This window comes from Mauremys mutica, chromosome 8, assembly GCF_020497125.1.
Source record: "Mauremys mutica isolate MM-2020 ecotype Southern chromosome 8, ASM2049712v1, whole genome shotgun sequence".
NCBI classification, from domain to species: domain Eukaryota; kingdom Metazoa; phylum Chordata; order Testudines; family Geoemydidae; genus Mauremys; species Mauremys mutica.
In genome coordinates this window covers 12,965,119-12,988,104 of record NC_059079.1, presented here as the reverse complement: position 1 = coordinate 12,988,104, position 22,986 = coordinate 12,965,119, and the positions used below count along the sequence as shown (strand labels likewise).

At 41.2% G+C, this 22,986-nt stretch overlaps 1 protein-coding gene across 2 annotated transcripts in view; it reads left to right on the top strand.

The window, feature by feature from the left end:
• The window catches only part of USP24 (ubiquitin specific peptidase 24), a 112,647-nt gene that overhangs the window by 547 nt on the left and 89,114 nt on the right, over nt 1-22,986 (top strand). For both annotated transcript variants that reach the window (XM_045026979.1, XM_045026977.1), the window contains exon 2: nt 22,340-22,505. In XM_045026979.1, coding sequence (XP_044882914.1) covers nt 22,340-22,505 — 166 coding nt within the window. The remainder of the gene's footprint in view (nt 1-22,339; nt 22,506-22,986) is intronic.

Here is a 22,986-nt window from a genome sequence, read left to right as displayed (position 1 = left end):
TGGGATCGCGACAGCCCCACCTCTCTGCTCAGCTCCCACCGCTCGCCTGGCAACATGCTCGGCGGCCGCCTCCCACCCAGCCCCAGTGCAAAAAATACCTTGGTTGTAAGGGTGCCGGGCTCCGACTCCACCCGACCTGGATGACTGGGCTACTGGGCCAAAGGCATCGGGGAGCTAGTAGGTTTCCACTGCTGCGTTGGGGCGGCTCCAAAACTCAGTGGGTGCACGGGTGAGCGCTGCTCTCGCTGCTCCCTGATGTGCTGGCAGAGCACAAACTGATGGTGGTTTTAGCTTCTCCCACAATATGGATCCTGTTGTAGATTGCCCCCAAAATGGAGCAGCTCAGCCCTTGGCATGTGGGAGCCAGTTTCAGCCATCATCGGCTCAATTCATTCAAGGTATCGCTGCCTTCCCCCCCCCTCCCCCGCCCCACTGCCCACTAAAAGCACAGCATGGCATTTTTCTCCTGTTTGGTGACTGTGGAGAAAATATGCTGTATTTATTTATTTCAGTTTCTAGAAAGTGGTGAAGTGCTTGCCATTTGCTCTAACCATTTTAGGAACATAGTATTATCTGGCTTTGCCAGGATTTTTTTCCCTTTGCCTCATTGCATCAGCCAGGTGGCTCTACACTGTTATGTTCTATTTATTATTATTATTATTGATTATTTGGTTAAAAGAGAGAAAAAAGAAAAAATACAGTGTGATTACCTTGATTTGCTTTGCACAAATCAAAATAGAGTTGGGTTTGTTATTGGATGTTAGGTTAATACAGATAGAAGTAATGGAAATAAGAATAAATGATAACTTAAAAGATGGTGAAACTGAAATAAAAATGCCTTAAAATATTGATTTCCCCCCCCCCAACTTACTTATCTGTATTTCAGAATAGCTTTTTGATAAAGGTTCTGAAGAATATTGCCCCTTCACAACTTTGCCTCTTCCTACTGGTCTGCTTTTGTCTCTTCTCTCATCTCTCCTCTGCTCTGTCAATTATGCCAGCCTTATCATCAACCCTTATTCCAGCTTCTCATGCAAACCTCTTAATGCCTCCTATGCTGCCTCTCATGTGTGGATGTCTTCTCTGACCTTGTGTGTAAAGCCATTACCCTTTCTTCCCTCAAATCTGAATTCAAAACTCACCTTTCCCATGATGGCTTTAAGAAATGAGGCAATTAATGTCTAGGTTGTTGAATATATGGGGATGACTGGTGCTTATCTGTATTTTTAAATGTTGCTATTATATGTGTATAACTATCTGTATGTGTGTATATACACACACATAGGCTGTGCCCCAACTTTCACTGCATCACTTTACTTAGGCAAACCTTAGGCACATGAATAGTCCTGTTGAATTTAATAGGTTAAAATCTTCAGCGGATATGCTATGATGTACACCAGTGGAGGATTTGCCTGATGGATTATCTTACGTGCATAACGTTACTCGTGTGGAGATGTCTGCAAGATCAGAACTGTATATTGTGTGAATCAACAAAGTTACAATGGATAAAACAAAACCTGGTTTTTAGTGTCTGGCTTGGAGAGGCTGGTGGGGGGCGGATATCATGATCCCAGTATGTGAGATCTGTTGTCAGTAAGCAGTTTATAACCAAGAGGAAGGGATATTTAACATCTTTAATTTCAAATAAACATGTATAGTTAAACATGAGATAAGATGTTTTTAAATATGATATTTAAAGGGACACTGATCATTTAAACATTACATGTCTTTTTTTTAACCTATTCTTGTTACAAATGATATTTAAATTATGATACTACCTCTGAAAGAATAGCGGGTGGAAATTCCTTTGTTTGTATATTTGATGCTTTGTGTATAGTGAACTTCACTGTTTCCCTTTATAGTAAAATATTTCCCTTTTAGTGGTAGTGTTACAGAAGCTAGGGAAACAAAAACAAAATACAGAAAATATGAAACATTGCAGAGGGTTAGGAGCATTTGAGAATACAGTTTCAGCAATAGGATCCACACAGATGCAAGGGTTCTTCCACACTGACAGATCTGATTACAAGATCGAGAGCCTATTTTTTTGTAATGTGAAAGTCTTACTTACAGGAATAGTTTAGAGAACAAAATTAGATGTTTTTGTATTGCATTGTTACAGTTCTTCACGTATTCCAATTTTTCCTCCTTTAAGGTATGAGCTGTGACCTGCTATTCTATTTTGTGTTTGTTTGTTTTAAATTGTAACCTGGAGCATTCCTATATATATACTTATATGAGGAGACTACTATAATAAACACCTTCTGAAGCAGAGTTTCAAGATATACAATTGGTTAAAGAGATTCAGTCCACTGAGAAAAGTTTGTTTGCAACATAAGATGCTCTTTCTTTTACTAATGCTAGCTTACATTATTAAAAACTAATATATTTTAAAATCAAGTTTAAATTTTAGTTTAATTATTTGTTTCTCATCATGGACAATGAAAATTAGTAGTGTTGCAGTGTTCAGGAGAATTGCTTGAGTGGGGCTGGTTATGTTTTATAGAAGCTTGTTTTTACAAAATTAAAATTTTGGCCAAATACATGTTGATCCTTTTTCTTGTTTCCTTATAGTAATTTTAGATGCCCCCTTTGTGCTTCAGATGAGTTGTTTCTGGAATAATTTTAATGAGATTTTAAATAAGGTGTTCTCTTGAGAATCCATGAAACTTTCCAGAGAAAAATATTTCCACGGTATTTGGATATTCCTAGAAACACCTATCTATTATGTATGTTGTGATTACTAGAGTTGCATGTTAAGCACTTGTATTCAGTTTTTGATAAATAAGCAAAGTGATGGAATTTAGAATAGTCATATAATTCACTTGCTGATTGTGATGCATGCCATGATGATGGGTTATATTATTGCCAAATTCCCTACCTTGAGCTACCAAAAAAGTCTGTTCAACCATCATCAACTCCACCTATCTTGGAGATATATCAGGGGGAGCCTGTTTGCTTGCTGCTTTATTTGCCTGTGTGGGCATGGAGCCCATTAAATTTAAGGCTTTAAAAAAAACCAAATAAATTTGACATCTTGGAGACTTTTCTGAGCCCTTAATTCCCCTTATACTGTTCTGTTCTTTGAGGCCCCATGGGACTGGGGCTTTTGAGCCTGAGACTTGCAAGAAGAGAGAGTGTCTGTGTCTTGGTGGCTCTGGGGTTGTGGGATCTCTTCTTTTTAGAACTTATGATAACAACTTAAGACCCCTTTAGAAATAAATGTTAAATCCTTTTTTATTTCAGAAGGTGTTTTAGTATGATATGTCTCTTCTTTTCAAACATCAAGGTTTATTCTCTTGAGTTACAAATTATAAACTTTGATTCAATGATTAAAATGCCTAAGCTGCTTGTAAATAGATGCTACGTACATTTAATAATAGTCAGTGATAATGTACACTGTAATTACAAATTAACAAGTATATTATTTATGCATTTACATTGCACATCTTAAGGATATGCAGTCTAAGGCTAGACAAAGCCAAAGGATGAGAATCTAAAAGGTGGAGTGTTGAGATAAAATCCCATGAAAACACAGGAAAGGAAGAATTTAATCAGGAAGGTAATATCTTGATCAGGAATACTGTGCAGTATATTAATAAAAATGATGTAATTAATAACATCTCTTGGTTTAAGCTTTGTGGTGAATGGGTGAGTTTCAGTGAGCAAGGCCCAAGAGTCTATCTACCTGTGCCCACCTTCAGTGAATGGATTAAACGTTTGTTATGTGGGGAGAAGAGCTAAGAAACTTTCTTATCCTTTGATTGTAGTGAGGACTGTGGCTGTTATATTGTTTCCATCCTCCTCTAAATGGATCAAAATAAAAATTCTCCTATGAAGGCAAAAACTGATCTTAAAGAGAGAATTTGGTAGTGAGGAAAATTTAGAGGGCTGGGAGCTCATTATATATAACTTAAACCCTGCAGTATGACAGATTAGTGACTTGATGTGTGCTTCACTCATACTAATGCACTTGCTGATCTGCAATGTTATGTGTTAGTTTCATTTCCTAATTTTACAATTAAAAAGAATCTGGAATTCATGTTAGTTTTTCAGGTTTTTTAGATACAAATTTCCTTGGTGCTCACTCCCTGGTATCTGAATAGTTCACATACCTGAGGTGTCACTGCATTTTTCAGCTACCAATCTAATTAACAGTGATGGCAGGGAAACTGAAACTTATCCAGTGTCTGATTCTTGCTGTAGTCCTGAACCAGTGTCATTACACACCAAGAGCCAGTAGTACAAAGTTTGATAGGCTTCATCGGGATAAATATGTGTACCTTCTATTTTTGTGAATCCGGTTGTTAGTTTTGACCTGATTCAGAGGTCTGCTGCTTCCTCCCACCCCCATCTTTTCCACTAACTGACACTTGTCTCGAGTGCTGAGCAGGGCAGAGCTGATGCCCTTGCTCAGTACTGACGTCAGGGGTACTGCAAAATGGGATCCTCCAGCTTGGGGAGTACTGAGCAGGCCTTGCAATTCTTGAGCCTGGCCAACCCTTGAGATGAGATAACCAATATAATGTTCTGGAATGTATGAGATATGAAAAGACAGCAAGTTTTCTGTTCAGCATTTACTTCTGGCATATAATGCTGTTGAAAAGTCAATGAACATGAATTATAGTAATAGTATTCAGCATACACTAGCATATTTCTGCTGTTTCTGTTGAACTTCATGTTAGCATTTTAAGACTTGCCAGAAAATATGCATGGTAGAGTAAATATGATATTGCCCCTCTCTCTGTTAAATCTATTTCTATATTATCACTTCACAAGTGGCACACAGTGCTGGAGTGTTATGCTTTTTTATCTAGATCAGTGGTCCCCAACGTGGTGCCCGTGGGGGCATCTTAATGCGCCTGTGTCCTGGCCCCCGGGAGAGCACCCGCTGAAATGTTGCCGAATTTCAGCGGCATTTCAGCAGGGACGCCTCTCAATGACGCCGCTTGCTGTCGACAAGTGACGTCATCAAGAGGCGTCGCTCCCAAATTTTGGCGGGGACGCCTCTCGATGACGTTGCTTGTTGACGGCAAGTGGCATCATCAAGAGGTGTCCTCGCCGAAATGCAGCTCCTTTAGATCAGTGTTTCTTAACCTAGGGGTTGCAGCCCCTAGGGGTTGCAGCCCCTAGGGAGGTCACGGGATGGGTTAGGGGGTTGCAAGTGCAGGGCCGGCATTACGGGGCAGCAAGCAGGGCAGTTGCCCAGGGCCCCAGGAAGCTAAGTTACATGCCTCAGCCATGCTGCGTGTGGATCGAGCTTCAAACAAGGCTCACAAGTGAAAAACAGGCCGAAGTATCACACTGAAATGTAATTACAATATTTATATTTAAATTGATTTATTTTATAATTATATGGTAAAAATGAGAGAGCAGTTTTTCGATTACAGTCAATCTTGTTGGCATCTTCATGCCCATCTCATCAAGAAAAATAAAAATTGAATGTCAAAATTCAAAGAAATGCAAAAAAAAAAAGTTTGATTATTTTTGCAGCTCTTCTAAAACATAATTAGGTAGCACAGTAGGGTTTCAGTTGCTGCAGAAGGTCCTCCCTGTATAAGGCAAAACACCTTGGACCCGCTAAGTTGTACCTGCTTATACAAGTCTTGATTAGGCCCTGTTAGCATAACATAAATTGAATGCATATCAGATTTACTCCAACCAGCAGACAAATTGATTTGGAAAAAATATAGAATTCTGTACACTACATTCTTTAAACATGTTGGATTTTAAATTAATCTGTTTTCACAAGAAGTATGAAGTGTTTACTCTTTTCATATCTCTCTTACTGGCCATAATAGAAGCTGTTGTATATGCTTGAAACAGGGTTGTAGATGAATGATGATGATTGTCAATTTTTTAGCAAGCATCAGAGGGGTGGCCGTGTTAGTCTGGATCTGTAAAAAGCGACAGAGTCCTGTGGTACCTTATAGACTAACAGATGTATTGGAGCATAAGCTTTCATGGGTGAATACTCACTTTGTCAGATGCATGTAGTGGAAATTTCCAGAGGCAGGTATAAATATGCAGGCAAGAATCAGTCTAGAGATAACGAGGTTAGTTCAGTCAGGGAGGATGAGGCCCTCTTCTAGCAGTTGAGGTTTGAACACCAAGGGAGGAGAAACTGCTTTTGTAGTTGGCTAGCCATTCACAGTCTTTGTTTAATCTTGAGCTTATGGGGTCAAATTTGAAAATGAACTGAAGTTCAGCAGTTTCTCTTTGAAGTCTGGACCTGATGTTTTTTTGCTGCAGGATGGCTACCTTTAAATCTGCTATTGTGTGTCCAGGGAGATTGAAGTGTTCTCCTACAGGTTTTTGTATATTGCCATTCCTAATGTCTGACTTGTGTCCATTTATCCTTTTACATAGAGACTGGCTAGTTTTGCCAATGTACATAGCAGAGGGGCATTGCTGGCACATGATGGCATATATTACATCAGTGGACGTGCAGGTGAATGAACCGGTGATGTTGTGGCTGATCTGGTTAGGTCCTGTGATGGTGTCGCTGGTGTAGATATTTGGGCAGAGTCAGCATCGAAGTTTGTTGCATGGATTGGTTCCTGAGTTAGTTATTATGGTGCGGTGTGTGGTTGTTGGTGAGAATATGCTTAAGGTAGGCGGGTTGTCTGTGGGTGAGGACTGGCCTGCCTCCCAAGGCCTGTGAGAGCGAGGGATCATTGTCCAGGATGGGTTGTAGCTCACGGATGATGTGTTTGAGAGGTTTTAACTGAGGACTGTAGGTGATGGCCACTGGAGTTCTGTTGGTTTCTTTCTTGGGCTTGTCTTGCAGCAGGAGGCTTCTGGGTACACTTCTGGCTCTGTTGATTTGTTTCCTTATTTCCTTGTGCGGGTATTGTAGTTTTGATAATGCTTGGTGAAGATCTTGTAGGTGTTGGTCTCTGTCTGAGGGGTTGGAGCAAATGCAGTTGTACCTCAGCGCTTGGCTGTAGACAATGGATCATGTGGTGTCTGGGATGGAAGCTGGAGGCATGAAGGTAGGCATAGTGGTCGGTGGGTTTTCAGTATAGGGTGGTGGTAATGTGACGTCACTTATTTGTACAGTGGTGTCTAGGAAGTGGACCTCCCATGTAGATTGATCCAGGCTGAGGTTGATGTTGGAGTGGAAGCTGTTGAAAGCGTGGTGGCATTCTTCCAGATTCTCCTTCCCATGGGTCCAGATGATGAAGATGTTGTCAATGTAGCGTAGGTGGAGAAGGGGTGTGTGTGGACGAGAGCTGAGGAAACGTTCCAGGTCAGCCATAAAAATGTTGGCATATTGTGGGGCCATGCGGGTGCCCATAGCGGTGCCACTGGTCTGGAGGTATATATTGTCACCAAATTTGACATAATTGTGTGTGAGGATAAAGTCACAGAGCTCAGCAACCAATTGTGCTGTGGCATCATCAGGCATACTGTTCCTGACAGCTTGTATTCCATCTGTGTGTGGGATGTTTGTGTAGAGAGCCTCTACATCCATGGTGGCTAGGATGGTGTTTTCTGGAAGATCACCAATGCACTGTAGTTTTCTCAGGAAATCAATGGTGTCACGGAGATAAGTGGGGGTGCTGGTGGCATTGGGTCTGAGTAGTGAGTCCACATATCCGGACAGTCTGTCAGTGAGAGCGCCAATTCCAGAGATGATGCGTCCATGATTTCCAGGTTTGTGGATCTTGGGTAGTAGATAGAATAACCCCAGTCGGGGCTGTAAGGGTATGTTGATTTGTTTGTTGATTTTTTTTTTAAGCAGTAAATCTACATACTTTCTCTTCAGAGAGTGGTATCAGAAAGCGAGCAAAATGTATACAGTACTTCTGTTATGAGACTGACTTATACAGTAACTCTTCACTTAAAGTTGTCCTGGTTAATGTTGTTTCATTGTTATGTTGCTGATCAATTAGAGAACATGCTCATTTAAAGTTGTGCAATGCTCCCTTATAATGTCGTTATAAGCAGCCGCCTGCTTTGTTCACTGCTTGCAGGAAGAGCAGCCTGTTGGAGCTAGCTGGTGGGGGCTTGGAACCAGGGTGGACTGGCAGCCCTCCTATCAGCTCCTCTCTCCCGTAAGTTCCCTGTACAGCAGCCGCCCAGTAGGCTGTCAATTGCTGGCAGTTCAGCTGTCTCACTGCCCTGTGCTGCCCCTGCCCTCTGCCTGGAGCCTCCTGCTTGCTCTGTGGGGGGGGAGAGGGGGGCGCTAATGTCAGGGTGTCCTCCTCCCCCCGCTCCTGCACCCTGCTTATCCCATCTCCATAGAGTGTGGTGGAGGGACACGACAGGGATCAGAACGGAGGGAGCTTCCTGGCAGCAGCTTCTGTCTCAACTTGCTGATCTACTTAAAAAAGGCAGTGTACTTAGTGCTGTCAGCATACTTAAAGGGGCAATGCACATCTTTCACACGTGTGTCTCTGTCTGCCATGCTGTCTTCCCTCCCTCCATTCGTGCTGCCTTGTAGAGTGTGAGGCTACATTAACAACAATGGGTTAACCCTTGAGGGCTCAGCTGGTTGCTAGTTCATCATTTAGCAGTAAGGCATTCCCAGGGAAATATGCCACCCTCTGACTTCACCACCTCAACCAAGCTTCACAATCATCATTGCTGCATACCAGTATCAAATTGTTTAAAACTTATAGTCTGTGTGTGTGTGTGTATCTATATCTATATCTATATATCTATATATATATACACACACATACCTCTACCTCGATATAAAGCTGTCCTCGGGAGCCAAAAAATCTTATCGCATTATAGGTGAAACCGCGTTATATTGAACTTGCTTTGATCTACCAAAGTGCACAGCCCCATCCCCCCCAAGAGCGCTGCTTTATCGCATTATATCCGAATTCGTGTTATATCGGGGTAGAGGTGTGTGTATATATATATATATATATATATAAAAATTGTCTTTTGTCTGGTGGAAAAAAAATTCCCTGAAACCTAACTCCCCCATTTACAATAATTCTTATGGATTTGCTTAACATTGTTTTGCTTAAAGTCATATTTTTCAGGAACATAACTACAACGTTAAGCGAGGAGTTACTGTATATCTTTTTCACTTGGAGAGAAGGAAAGGAAGAAAGCAAGAAAACCCAAGAAGTCTGCTTGCCATACATTCTTCCTTAAATTTGAGCATTCACTGAGCCATATAGGAAAAATTCTTCTCCCTTTATGGCCCAGTATTGAGTATCTAGTATGATAAAGCCTCCCCAGTGAAAAATCCCATCTTACTTAAAAGCAGAAGTGCAATATCTTTTTAAGCTTGATTGGCTTTTATTGAATGTGCAGGATCCTGCTAAACCAGCTTCCCCTTATCCCTACTAACGTTGCAAAGTGAAATGTGTAGTTAGATTTTAAATGTTGTTTTATAGTGATATCTTGCCTGGGAGGGAAAGACTCAAAATGGAGCAGACTCACCAGTGTGCAGAGACCAGATGCAGGGATTCTGTAGCTAGGAGCAGCAAGGGTTTTGGTAGGTAAGCCAGGAGAATGCTGGAAGCATGACCAGAGAGTCCACAAATTCTGTGAGATCCAATAAGAAACTATGACAATATTAAACTTCTGGAATGTAGTAGCAACCGTGCAGGTTATAATGGTTCTAGTATCTCTCTCTGGATATTCTCTTACTCTTTTAAATGGTTTTTAACAATCATTACTGTGACCTTCTTGTTAAAGTGTAACTAATAGATTGTATGCCTCCTAGCTATCCCTGACTCACTTTAAATATGTCCTTTCTTCGTCAATTTGTGATGTATGAGTTTTGGTTCCACTTTCTACCATATTGCACAAGGATATGGTTGTACTATAGACTCATCCAAGATTGTTTTCAAAGGTAGTTTTATGTTCTAGGTGCAATTCCATCATTCTGCCAACATTCTTCTCATGTTCTACCTCATTGAAAAGAGGCTTTGTAAGGGAAATGGGCCAGTAACCTTTGTGAACATTGTGCTAGCAGCAATTTTTCACTAGCTATACTGCATGCATCTCAAAACTGAGTTGCAATAATGTGGCGTGAGAGTAGTTTCTGTGTTTAACAGTAATGTGGCTCAGGACTTGTTGATTCTGTTCCTGACTCTGCCACAGATTTACTGTATGACTTTGGGCATAGCTCTGTGTGCTTTGGTTTCCCTCTGTAAAATGAGAATAACGATACTTGTCCACCACATAAGTGTACTGTGAGCATTAAGGCTTTTAAAGTCCTTTGACATCCTTGCATAGAGGGAGCTAATAGGTTTGCAAAGAATAATTTCTTTTGTCATGTGTGATAAATCTTAGTCTTTAACTAAACAAATGTGTTAAATTTAAGCCCATGATCTTGCTGTGCATTTCAGACAGTACTGTTTATTGCACATACTTATTTTGAGCTATACAACATGAAGATCTTTGCGGTGGATTCTGGAAGTCTTTACAGTGTGTTTTACATAAGAATTGGCCTTGTAAAATAATTAAGCAATCAAATAAAGCATTGTGGTGGATGCTATCATTAAAATCTTGTCTAGCTGCCCATGTGGCTATCAAGTGGCATTAGAATTTTAACACACTTGCATTTCTAAAGACTACTGAGTAAGCTAGAGAACATCTTTCTTGGCTTTGCCTATTTAAATTTTTCAGCGCTTTTTTTTTAAAGTAACTTGGCACATCTTTCACTATTTATGAATCTTGATGGGCCAAAAGTAGAGACAGATACCAAGAAACTACTTGAAGAGGGGAGTTGCTAATGCTAAATTCTAGCTTTGTATTTGAGAGGGCTTGCAAATTGCTTAGCGTGTAATCTGCAGTGTATTGAAGTAGTTACCACATTAAAAATGCTTTTAAATTACTAGATTGACTCAGGATACATGTTATAGAGGTGATGTTTGTAGTCAGTGCAGATGAGGTCAACTTGCTTTGTATATAGGCAGCTTCTCAGCTGGGCAGGAAGTCTCTTCGAAGTAACATTCTCTAGCTGCATTTTCTGGTCATCTTCCCAGTCTAAAGCACTATTCTGTGGCAGCTGTTTAATAAGGAAGTGAAATACTGAAGGAAAATGGGGATAAAAACAAATTGCCAGTGTTAGAAGTTAATTCCAGCAGATCATTAGGAATGCTTTTGGATTAACAAACAGTAGCTCTTTGTAAGAAGAGGGCTGGGAGGGCAAGGGAAGTGCTTATTTCTTTGTAACCATTATTTTCAGAGGCACTTGGGTATGTTAAATTGCAATAGGAATAGTTTTCGATATGTACGTTTCTGCCACGCTCTAAGCCAAATTCAGAGGAGTCGGGGGTAGTCTGAATTTACCTTGTTTCTTCAACTCCTCCACTTGTCTTATTTACACAAATGCAGACTCCCTTTCTACTTGCACATGCTTCACTAATGTGAAGTTTACCCCTCCTTATTCATTGTCTCTGTATGTGGCCTTTGGAGTTTAAGGGAACCTAGCATGGTGGTGTTCGCAGGCTGTGGGGGTAGGAGGGAGTGTTGTGGATGGGGAAAAAACAGCTAACAGAAGCGTGTAAGAAGATGAGTTAAAGAAAGCCACCCCCTACTTACATTTACATTTATCATAGCTCCTTGCTGTGTAAGTTTTGCCATTAGACTCCTTTTACACTCCTACATTAGTAAGTGGGTGTAAGTAAGAGTAATATCTGAATTAAGCTCCATGTATGGAGGCTTAGAACTGACATGAGATATTCTTGTTCTCTTCATAGCAAGCAGAATTAGGCACTTGCTGATTTTCATAAGCAAGATGGTCTAGTGGCTAGTGCTACATACTGAGATTTAAGAGAAATGTCAGTTTTGTTTTCCTTACGGATTTATTGTGATCACCCTAATTTAATACTTGGTTTAGAATCCTAAAAATCTTTCCCTACTGACTTATTTTGTCATTGGGCAAACATTTTTATATCTCTAGTGATCTTGCAGCACTGTGATGACAATACCTAGTGTGCTGGCAGAAGCAAATTATACTAATGATTTTGTTTTTTAAATTCTGGAAATCTGTCATTCATTAAGGCACAATATTTAATTCCTACTAAAGATTGCTAGTTGGAGTTCTGGCAAGCAGTATGTTTGTGTGTGATCACTCCAAAATGTTTATAATTATTTACTTCTCAGCATCAGCACAATGACTAGACTATCGAATTGCAGCTATGAATGTGGAATATACCTGTACACAAATCTGTTTAAAATATTTCTTGTCATAGTATTTAAAACATTCTCACCTTCAGATTTGTTTTTACATGTACATGGCATATACATGGCCACAGAAGAAGCTTACAGTATCAATGGCATTCCTAGTAATGGCTTTATTTTCCTCTTTCCCAGACTAATGCTAGTTACCTAACTTTAAAAATTAGGCCAAAAAATGTTTGCAATAGGTGCTATTGCACCTCCTGATCTGTCATGGTTTCCAGACCGTATGATGGTTACACTAAAGCAGTGGTTCTCAACCTGTTTACCATTGTGGGCCACATAAGCAGCTCTTTGTGGTGTTTGGGCCATAGCCACACAATATATATACTACCTGTATGGCTCTGAGGATGTCACAGGGGCTGCAGTTGCATGCTGATTGGGCCACAGGTTGAGAAGCACTGTACTAAAGGGATCAATATTGCCCTTCCTTAAGCCACATGTCCCCCAGGAAATCAAATGTGTGCAAACCATAGGCTTAGGATCCAATTGTCTGTGTTCAGCTATAGCCCTACTAATATTTGGGCGCTGTGCTGGACTCTGAACATTTAGACAGGTGGGCTGGGGAACACTGAATGGTAACGTTGCACCATTACCCTGGAAACCAGGAATTGCAGTTCCAGCCGTACTCTGATAAAATTTTAATTAAATAAGTTTAATTTCTAGACTGGCTTTGGGCTAAGAGGATTTCTTCTTGGAAGTGTGTATAGCATTCCTGTATCCAGTCTTATCCAGAAAACTGCAAGCTACAAAAACAAACCCAGTGTAGAGTGAAGAAAATAGGTTAATCTTTTTACATTTTCCATCGAGCCTAATTATTAATAGTTATTAGGGATTGTATCAAAGAAGGTTAAGCCCACTGATAGATCCATGGTAACATTACTGTTAGTCGAAAGTAGGCTCAGAGCCTACATCTTGCTCTGTGTGTGAACACTGAGTTAGAGGTTTGATGGGAGCATATTTAAATTCACCTGTAAAAAGAATCCCAGTTAGCTTCAGCTGGGTGGAGCTAACCCTAAGAGGACTTCTCTTGTGAAGTGAAAAGCAATCCTCCCGTACAAGTGCTACTAAAGGTTAATTGCTTCCCATACCTATGCTGCAAGCTACATTTACATTTGTGTGAAATAGCACAAATTTGAGCTAAAGGAGTTGACTTTCTGTAGAAATTAGGTAAATCATCCAAATGCTTAAGCAGTCTAGGACTTTTTTGGTAACACTTTGGTAGCAGAACAGCAATAAAGTAGAACCTTCCTGAGCTTGCTAATCAGTGAACTTCATAATTTTCACACATGAAGCAGTGTCCCTCCTTTACCAAGATTTAATAGCAAAGTGCTGTAGTGACTTCTTGTCTTGCTAAAACGTAATTATTCTAACCATATATATGTAGAACACTTACCTAAATATTATGAAGTATTATCAATAATTAAAGGTAGACTGCACTCTCAAAATAAATGAACACCACATTTATAGTACATTTTGGCATGTACTATACTTACTAACTGGTAAAATTCTGTAAATCACAATGGCTCTGTCACTGACTTTCACTAATGAAGTTCTGCAAAGTTTAGTTTTGATTCTCTTAAGATTAGAAATGGATGCCAAGTTTGCTGTGAGCAGTATGGATTAGATGAATTTAGGGTAATGTTGGGAGTTGAAAATCTTTGGTTTTGTTCCCTGATCTGCCACTTGTGTGACTTTGGGGAAATCACTTAACCACTGTGCTGATGTCCACCAGTTTATAAAATGAATAGAAGACTAGCATTACATCTCACTTTATAAGGTAGACCAAGTGTTTTGAGATATTTGGTTGAAATCACTATATAACAAGCAAAGAAGTGACTCTGGGTGGTTGATTTAAAAAAAAAAAATCAGCTTTCAGCAGCTGCCATAATAGATCCTAGACGCAGAGTCCATCTTCCTTTTTAAAGATGGATTTGTAAAGCTTTTTTAAAAAATTGAGACCCCAGGCAGACCGCAGAACATACATGCTGTATTAAATATGAAAATTCCTCTAGACAGCTAACTAGAAGAGGAACTGGAACTATCATGTCTCAGTTTCAGGATTCATTTCTCTCTCCTAGATTGACAGACATCAAACCTTACAGATCAGAGAGCAGATATGAATGCTCCCTGTTTTATGAGTATCTGATATAGTGCTTTTATACTGCCTTTCATCTCAGCATCTTGAAGCATTTTGCAAATACTCATGAACCATGCCTCAACACACTGAGGTAGAGAAGTACCATTGTTGCCATTTTATAGCTGAGGAAACTGAAGCACCAGGAAGCTGTGACTTACCCATTGTCGCTGAGCCATGCCTATGGAAGAGCTGGAAGCAGGTTCCATATTTCTTGGCTCCTCATCCTGTGCTTCTTATTCCAAATGTGTTACTTACTGATCTTCAATGTGAGTTGTGTTTACATATAGGCACAGATTGAAATCACTGGAGAAGTCTCTGAAACAACAAATTGAGGCACTTAGATCTGTTTTCTTGGCCGTGAGACATTACCTTCGTAGTATAAAAACTACAGATTTATTAGCGGGGACTAGTGAGACTTTTAGATTGACCTCTAGTATTCATCCCAGGTCCTGAAAGGTTCTGGTCCCCCCATTGCTTATTGAAAGAAATATGACTCCATATCTGCTTCTATTTTATGAACTTCATTAAAAGTCTTAAAGTAAAATTAAAATTAAGAAAACATCACCAGAGTTAAGTTGCTATTAATACTAAATTACACCAAGAATAAAATAATTTAATTCTTATTTAACAGTTAAAGTAACAAATCAAATCTTAATTTAAATCTTAGTATTGGATAACTGTTAAATTATCCATTTAATACAAAAAATATTTAATACTTTTAAATTCTAAGAGGGAGTTGAGGAAGGTGGCTGTCTGATTATAAATCATAACTAGAGAATTTTGCCAAAGTTAATTAAATCTACAGTTGGTCTCAGTAAATAGTGTAATACTGAAACATGCATGCATAGTGCATTTCTGCAGGATATCTGGCTCTCGCATCTGCTATTAAACCCTCATTTTCAAGAGCACTACGCTAATTCTTTTTTTAAAAGTTGAATAATAAACCATTTGAACTAGTATCCAAGGATGATATTAACAAGAAGCGGTCATGCATTTCTAGGGGAGTTACCACCCATTTCAGGTTTAATATCTTCTTGTGGCAGGATTTTAGCAGAAGAAAAACTCAGCTATATTTTCTCCAGTCAAAGGAATATGACAAAGGATGCTTGCCCTTTCCCAAAATGATGGCTTACGTTATTAAGTCAACCTTCTAACCACCCATCGTCACCATTTCCTTGTATAAATGGCATTCCTTTCCCTATACTTTAGTGCAGGCAAGTGACTGACCCCCTCGGAAATAGAGCAGATTGTTGGTGGAATTGTATTTAACATCTCCTCTCTCATTTCCTCAGTGGTACTGACTTAAGTGATCACCTTCTGTTGTACAGTTTTTAATATCTTAGGGGAAGTAAGCATAAAAGGTCAGTACTGCTGAAAGGTAATAGTGACACACACAATGGACAGCTGAAGTCCTTTAACATGTTTAACGTCGGTAGTAGCAGTTGAGCATCCATGCCAGCTTAAGAATAAGGGCTGGTCTACACCTGAAACTTAGGTCGACCGAGCTAAATCGCTCAGGGGTGTGAAAAATTCACCCTCATGAATGACATAGTTAAGCTGACCTAAGCTCCAAAATAGATGCTTCTAGATCGACAGAAGAATTTTCCCATTGACCTAGATACCACCTCTTGGGAGAGTGGATTTACTGCAGCGGCGGAAAAACTCCTTTCATTGCTGTAGCAAGTGTCTGCAGTTATGCTGCCGTAGTGGAGACGTACCATTAGCCTCTCCTAAAACTGCCAACAAGATGCAAACTTATGCCAGTAGTGGATTTATTTTTTTAAAAATCACTGATGCTTATCCACTAAGAAATAGATGGAGTCCACAACTCACTTCACATAAACCAGTCACTAAAAGGTTGTTTTCAGTCACTACAAGCCTGGGTAGGAGTCAGATTGGTGACCTAGGTGTCAGTGACACATGAGTGCAGAACCTATCTGAGTTATTTTTCTTTTTTACTGGACTAATAATTATCCTATCTTCTATTAGAAAAAGACGACTCATTTTCTGGTCTACATGAAATGAGTTGTGATTTCAGTCCCTTTCCTAGTGGATAGGTGGCTGTGGTAGCACCCCGCTAGCTTACTTTCTCATTTTTACCATATCACCTTGATCAATCATAGATAGTATAGATCACATAGATTGCACCGATCACAATATGCCTTCCATTCTTCTCGTATCCTGGCCTTCCTTTTTCATGTGCGGCCATGTCTTTTCACTATAAAATCTTCCTATCTCTTTGGAGGTCGGCCGAGTGGTCATTTCAGTTCCCGTGAGTACCACTCAGCAACAGCTGCAGTCCATCGATAGTCAGTGAGCCTCGCTATATGCCCAGCGCATTGCATTTTACTATGTATGCTCTCAACAACAACGTCCTGCACTCCACTCTGCTGTCTGATCACTTCACTGGGGACTCCGTCACAGATTGAAATGCCCAGAGTTCTTCTTTCCATCGTCCTCTCCGTGACAGAAAGTTACTGCTCCTCTGTCTTCGTCAGTGCCCATTTTTTGTTGCCGTACAAAATTGTTGGCAGTACTGTTGAGCTGAAGAGGCTGGCGCGTGTTGCTTTACTGATTTTTCCAGCTTTCTTTCTTTGCGAGAGTTCACCTTTCTGATCATGGCGCATGTTAATTTCTTGGCCAAACTAGACATATTGCTCAACTTCTTCTATTTGTTCTCCCTTGATGATTATTTGGGCTTTTGGCAAGGTATCAGGCCACAAAAATTTCGTTTTGGAGGCGTTAATTTTCAGTTTGACTTGGCTGCTTTTTGTGTTGAGTTCTCGCAGCATTTTCTGTTTAATGTCGTCCGTGAATCTGAGATGGTTTAACTTCTCTCCATTGATGTTGATTCCACTCTTCCAATGCTTCCACCTCATTACCATTTCAAGGCAGGCTGTGAAGAGTTTCAGTGAAACCGTGTCTCCTTGTTTCACACCTTTCTTAACTGGGATGCGAAGGGGAATATCAAATAAAGTTATATTTGTAGTGCAGTCAGAATTTGCTTCCTTTAATGGTTTGATATAGTTTGTGTCAGTGCCCTGCTCTGCAAGAGCTGTCAACACTGCATTGATCTCTGTGCTGTCAAATGCTTTTTTTTATCGTCGACGAAGGCAATACATAAAGGGAATTTATATTCTCGAGTGTTCCAATAGCTGATTTATAGTGGAAAATATGGTCCATTGTGCTGAAATTCCTTCGAAAGTCTGCCTGCTCTCTCGGCTATTGCTCATCCAGACTCAGAATCAGTTTATTTTGGTGAACAGGCTGTAGACATGTGAAAGCAGGGATATTGGACGATAGTTCTTTAGATCTTCATGATCGCCCTTCTTGTACAGCAGAATGGTGTTGGACTCCTTCTAGCTAGATGGTATCTTCTGCATTTCCAAGTAATGGCTAAACCTCTGAGCAAGGGTTTCCCAGAGGTCTTGGCTTCCAGCTCTTATTTCGATTCAGTCCATCTTTACCTGGGGCTTTTTCTTCCTTCATTTGGTGAACTACATGTCGAACTTTGCTGACAAGTACATGCTCATTGGTCTGTTGAAGTGTTGGTACTGGGACATTTATCTGAGACGCGAACAGTTCGGTGTAGAAATCTTTGCAGACCACTTCCATCACTGTTCTGTCAATTACTGGTTTTCCGTCCCTGTTCTTCAGCGCCATTATTGTACCATATAATTATAAAATAAATCAATTAGAATATAAATATTGTAATTATATTGCAGTGTACAGTACAGGGATGGACCAAACTTACTGACCCTCTGGGCTGCGCATGACAATCTTCAGAAGTTCAAGAGCCGGGGCGCACCTGCAGCCCCGAAACACGCCCACCCCTCCGCCCCACTGCCAGAGGTGATGCATGGGGGGAGGCACATGGGGTCATGGTTCCGTCCCTCCCCCCACCCCAATTTTTGCCAGGATTTGCTGGCTCTGCTCAGTCACATGATGCCACCGGGACCCCTCCCTGCACAGCAGCTGCTGGGAGCTGTGGCCATGGGGAGAGAGCAGCAAACAGCTGCTGCTTTTGCTGCTGCCTCTCCCTGTGGAGCTAAAGCAGTGGCCCCTCCCTGCAGTTTCCAGCTGTTTGCTGCTGCCGCTCCATGCATAACTAACACCTGGAAGTTGCAGGGAGGGGCTGCTGAAGGTAACGGGGGACGTGCCTAGGTGTGTGTGACTCAAGCTTTTTTGGGGAGAGGGGGCACAAAACATATAAATTTTGCCCCTCACTATCAGTAGGCACCAGTTGTCTCTGGCAGAAGCTCCTAGAGCTGCCACAGGGCAGAAGCCTGAGCTTCTGGTAGGCAGAGAATGGGGGGAAGCGTTGGGGGCTCCATGAGACACACTTTAACTGTAAAAGAACCGCATGTGGCTCACAAGCCACAGTTAGGCCACCCTGGCATGGTATATAGAGAGGTATAAACAAGTCATTGTCTGTACGAAATTTTAGTTTCTACTGACTTCACTAGTGCTCTTTATGTAGCTGTTGTAAAACGAGACCAATATCTAGATGAGTTGATGTACCCCCAGGGATATGTGTACCTCCAGTTTAGAACCACTGTTTTAGAGCACTCGTGTTGTCAGTTTTGTCTCCAATATCTTTCAGCAATAATAAATTCATTAATGGTATGTCTCCACTGGAGCTAGAAGGTGTGATCTCTGGCTTGAGTAAACATATTCATGCTACATCTGATGAACTAACACACTGAAAAGGCAGTGTAGCTGCCATGGGATGTGCTAGCTTCCCCGAGTACATTCTTAGGATCTCAGATGGGATTGCGTTCAGGGTGATTAACCCATCCCACCACTCGTGCCACTTCAGCTACGTTTCTGTTTTAAGCACAAGAGTTCTGTTAGAGCTAGCATGGGTATGTCTGCTTGAACTGAAAATTACACCTTCCAGCTCCATATGTACCCTAGACTTTCAAACTCCTCTTACCTAAAAAAACTTACTAATCTCCTTCCCTCCCCCCACCCCCAAAAAAACCTTTCAGACATAAATTACATAGGAATGTATTTACCGCATCAGATCAAGCTGTTTCAACAGCAACAGCCAATACCTGATGCTTCAAAGGAAATACAAAATCCTGTAGTTGCTTGCTAACTATATAGTGTTTTTCTCAAAGTTGGATGTGGGGGAAACTGTTTCCTGTCTGCTGACAAGCTTATGCTCTGAAGTTTTGGACTTAATTACTCTTTTGGACTGTGCATCTACAAATATTAACGGTGGTGATATCCAGCCTTGTTGTGTTTTACTTCAGCCACTGTATCCCAGTGACACCCGTAATAGTGAATGCCATGGGTCAGTTATATACAGTCTGAGTTTGTTTCTAAACTGCTCTTGAATCACTGTTACAATTAAGGTGAAAACTTCCATATAGGGGATGCAGTGAGAACTAGGAGCGCCACTATTTGCTCAAACAGACTGAATTCTTTACCACTTTCTCATGGATTCTGTTTTCTTTTGATTTTCTTTTGATTTGTTCATTTCACTTCTCTGACTCTTTTTTGTTTGTTTTTTTTACACACTTGAATATGCTTTGTCCTTGTTCTTCCTCCCCACATTATTCCTGAGGGAATTCTGCACACAATATTTTAAAATTCTGCAAATGTTCTTTATCAATAAACAAATGTGGAGGCTCCAGCACTGCAGTGGGGAGCACCCTCCAGCCCCTTGCCCTGGGACAGGGACTCGGCAGTGAAACTGTACCCACCCCTGACAAAGCACAAGGGCTGGGCCTGCCCCAGAAACACCCTGGGGCCCTGCTTTCTGTGCCAGGAACACCAGTTGTGGGCAGGGAGGCTCCACGCAGCAGAATCTAAGTGTAGAAAGACTTAATGTGGGGAGATATAGGTGTGGGATAAGAGGGCTCTGTGTGGGGTAATCTGGGTGCAGGGGCAGTGGAACTCTGCAGGGGGTCCAGGTGAGAGTGGTTGGGCCTCAGCAGGGGGGGTATGAGTGTGTCTTGATGGGGCTTGGTGGAAGGGGTGTGTGTGTGGGGAGCTCAGTGTGGGGGTCTGGGTGCTGGGACTGTGAGTGGGCTCATTGAGGAGGTCCAGGTGCAGGGGGAGGGCTCGTCTGGGGGAGTTTGAAGGGCCTGCTTATTGGGGGAGTCCCTGCTGCTGCCGCCACCAAGGGGATGCCTCATGCTGGGCTCCTGCTTCCCCTGTCCCCTTTTCTTCCCCATCCCATCCCCCTTTCCACCATCCCCTGCCCCTATCTCCTGCCCTCACGCCAACATTCCTGCCCTATCCCACCCTCCTTTCTTCCCTACTGCCTCTTCCCCTATCCCATTCACCTTCCCCTGTTTCCACCATCCCACCTCCCTAGCCCAGCCTCACGGCTGGCACTCATTCCTGTACAGAAGACAGGATGGCTCCTAGCTAGCACGCAGAAGGGGAGCACGACCAGTACTAGGACCCATGAGGCGGTGTCCGAGCGGCACCCTCCTTCAGCTGGGCAGCTCTGTGCTCCAAGAAATGAGGGGCAGTAGCACGTGACCCTGTGTGCCCCCCATGCCTAGCCTTTGTTTGGGAGGTCAGTGCCCCTCCAAACTAAGCCCATGGGCATCCCCAGGTCCCCCACCCCCACATGGCTTCCCTGTCATTTTCTGTGGGGAAGCAAAGAAATCTGCGGGGGGAAATGTATTCTCTGCATGTGCCGTGGCGCAGAATTCCTCCAGGAGTATCACATGTTCCTGGCTTTTCTCCGGAGTGCAGTCCTGTTGCTGTTACTGCACTTTTGTTTTCATTGATTTCCAACTGGTGCAGGACTTGATCCAAACATTCTGTCCTTTTCTCCTGTTAAAGTTCTGCCTCCTGTTTTAGTGTCAGAGGGAAAATTCCTCTTTATGAACCCCACTGCCTCCCCGCACACTGGGTGATCAGCATTTGAAACAGAAGAAATGGTAGCTTGTTTCCCACACCATTATTTTATCTGCCATCACGGTTTTACCTTGTGGCACTTAACAAAGAATGTTGGGCTAATTTTGTGTGTTCTCTCTGTATGCAGGGATAATTGCAATTCAGTGGCATTTACAAGGAAATGGGTAAAGTTGATCTGAGCTGCAGATTGCTTCTTGTCCTGTGTGAGAGGGGGATGGGGAAAATACAGCACAGCTTTTTTTTTTTTTTTTAGTGACTCATTTTGACTGTAAAAAGGGGATGGTTGTGATTGAGATTTGGGGTTGGGTTTTTTTGATAAGCCACTACTATACGTACAGCATATTAGCATATTAGAACTATTTTAGCCTGTCCTGTTTCTGAAAATGGGGGAATGATATTGTCATACAGCTGAATTACCTCAAATGATACAGTATCTTGCTTAGTCAGATGTTTCACAGTGAATATTTAGTAGAGAATTACTGAGATAAAATTGCAGAATTCTGACGTGAATAGGGTACTTCACACCATAAGCATGTCATTTATTACCTTTAGTATGTAATATGTTCTGTGATATGTTTAAGAGTACAGAATGTTTGGTATTTAATTATTAGATATCAAATGATTAAAAATACCTGGGGTGTGTGTTAGATATTATTTAAATACGGTATTGCTAACACCAGGTGTTCAAGAATCATGAGGCAGGACCCCCAAAATTGAGATTGGCTTAAAAGCTTGAGACTTTAAAAGAAACCAAGCTTATTTTTAATTTGCCTTCTGGTTTTTGAACCTAGGGTTCATGTTTTCCATCTTTCCTTCACAACCAGGGCAGTTTTTTATTCAGCTAAGAGTCTCCTGTCACATGACTCCAGGAAAATTAATATCACAAGACTTAAGTTTAAATCATGAGTTGGCAATCCTGGAAATAAGACATGAAAACACACAAATGTATAGAGGAAAGTACAATCCCTGTATCAATGAATATTCAGTTGAAACTTCATATTCTCCCCTCAAACATACTTGCAACTCCATTTGAAATCGGTGGGAGTTGTACATGCTAATGATAGGGCAGGATTTTGTCTTAAAGGAGTTGATGAGCTTAAGAAATCACTAGGAGCAGCTAAAAATGCTTTCTTCATTTGCACCTCTTCTCATTCACAGAAAAATGATGAAAATGGGAACTGCTCTGGAGAAGGTATTGAGTTTCCTACAACCAATTTGTACGAACTGGAGAGCAGAGTCTTAACAGATCACTGGTCCATACCGTATAAGCGAGAAGAGTCCCTGGGCAAGTGCCTAATTGCATCTACCTACCTAGCAAGACTTGGTAAGTTATGTTTTTGACTTTTTTTTTAATGGGTCCAGTGTGTAATTAGGAAGAGTACTTACAAATTCTGTATAAAGGTGTATACAGAGGATACGCTCTAGAAAACTGCACTTTTTATACTTACTACCTGGTGCCATACAAAAATATTGCACTTCTTCTAGAACAGTTAACTATCTGCTGTTGTGAGCTCATACTGGTTCTGCAAAGAGCGTTTGTATTTTGTCTTCATGTGTGCTTGATTGTAGAATAGAATAGGTATGCAGTTCTTTTGATGTTTTAAAGATTGTAAATATTTTTGTATGTAAAATTGTTTCATTTTTAAAATTATTGTTAATGAAGAGCTGTATTAATGGGCATTTATTATTAATGATGTTTGTGTCCAAGCTCACTCCATATTGAGCTGTAGAGTAGGTTATTTGGCCAGGCTGTCCTAGTGGAAATACTCTGTTGCCGTATCATAGACTTGGGTTGATTCCTTTCT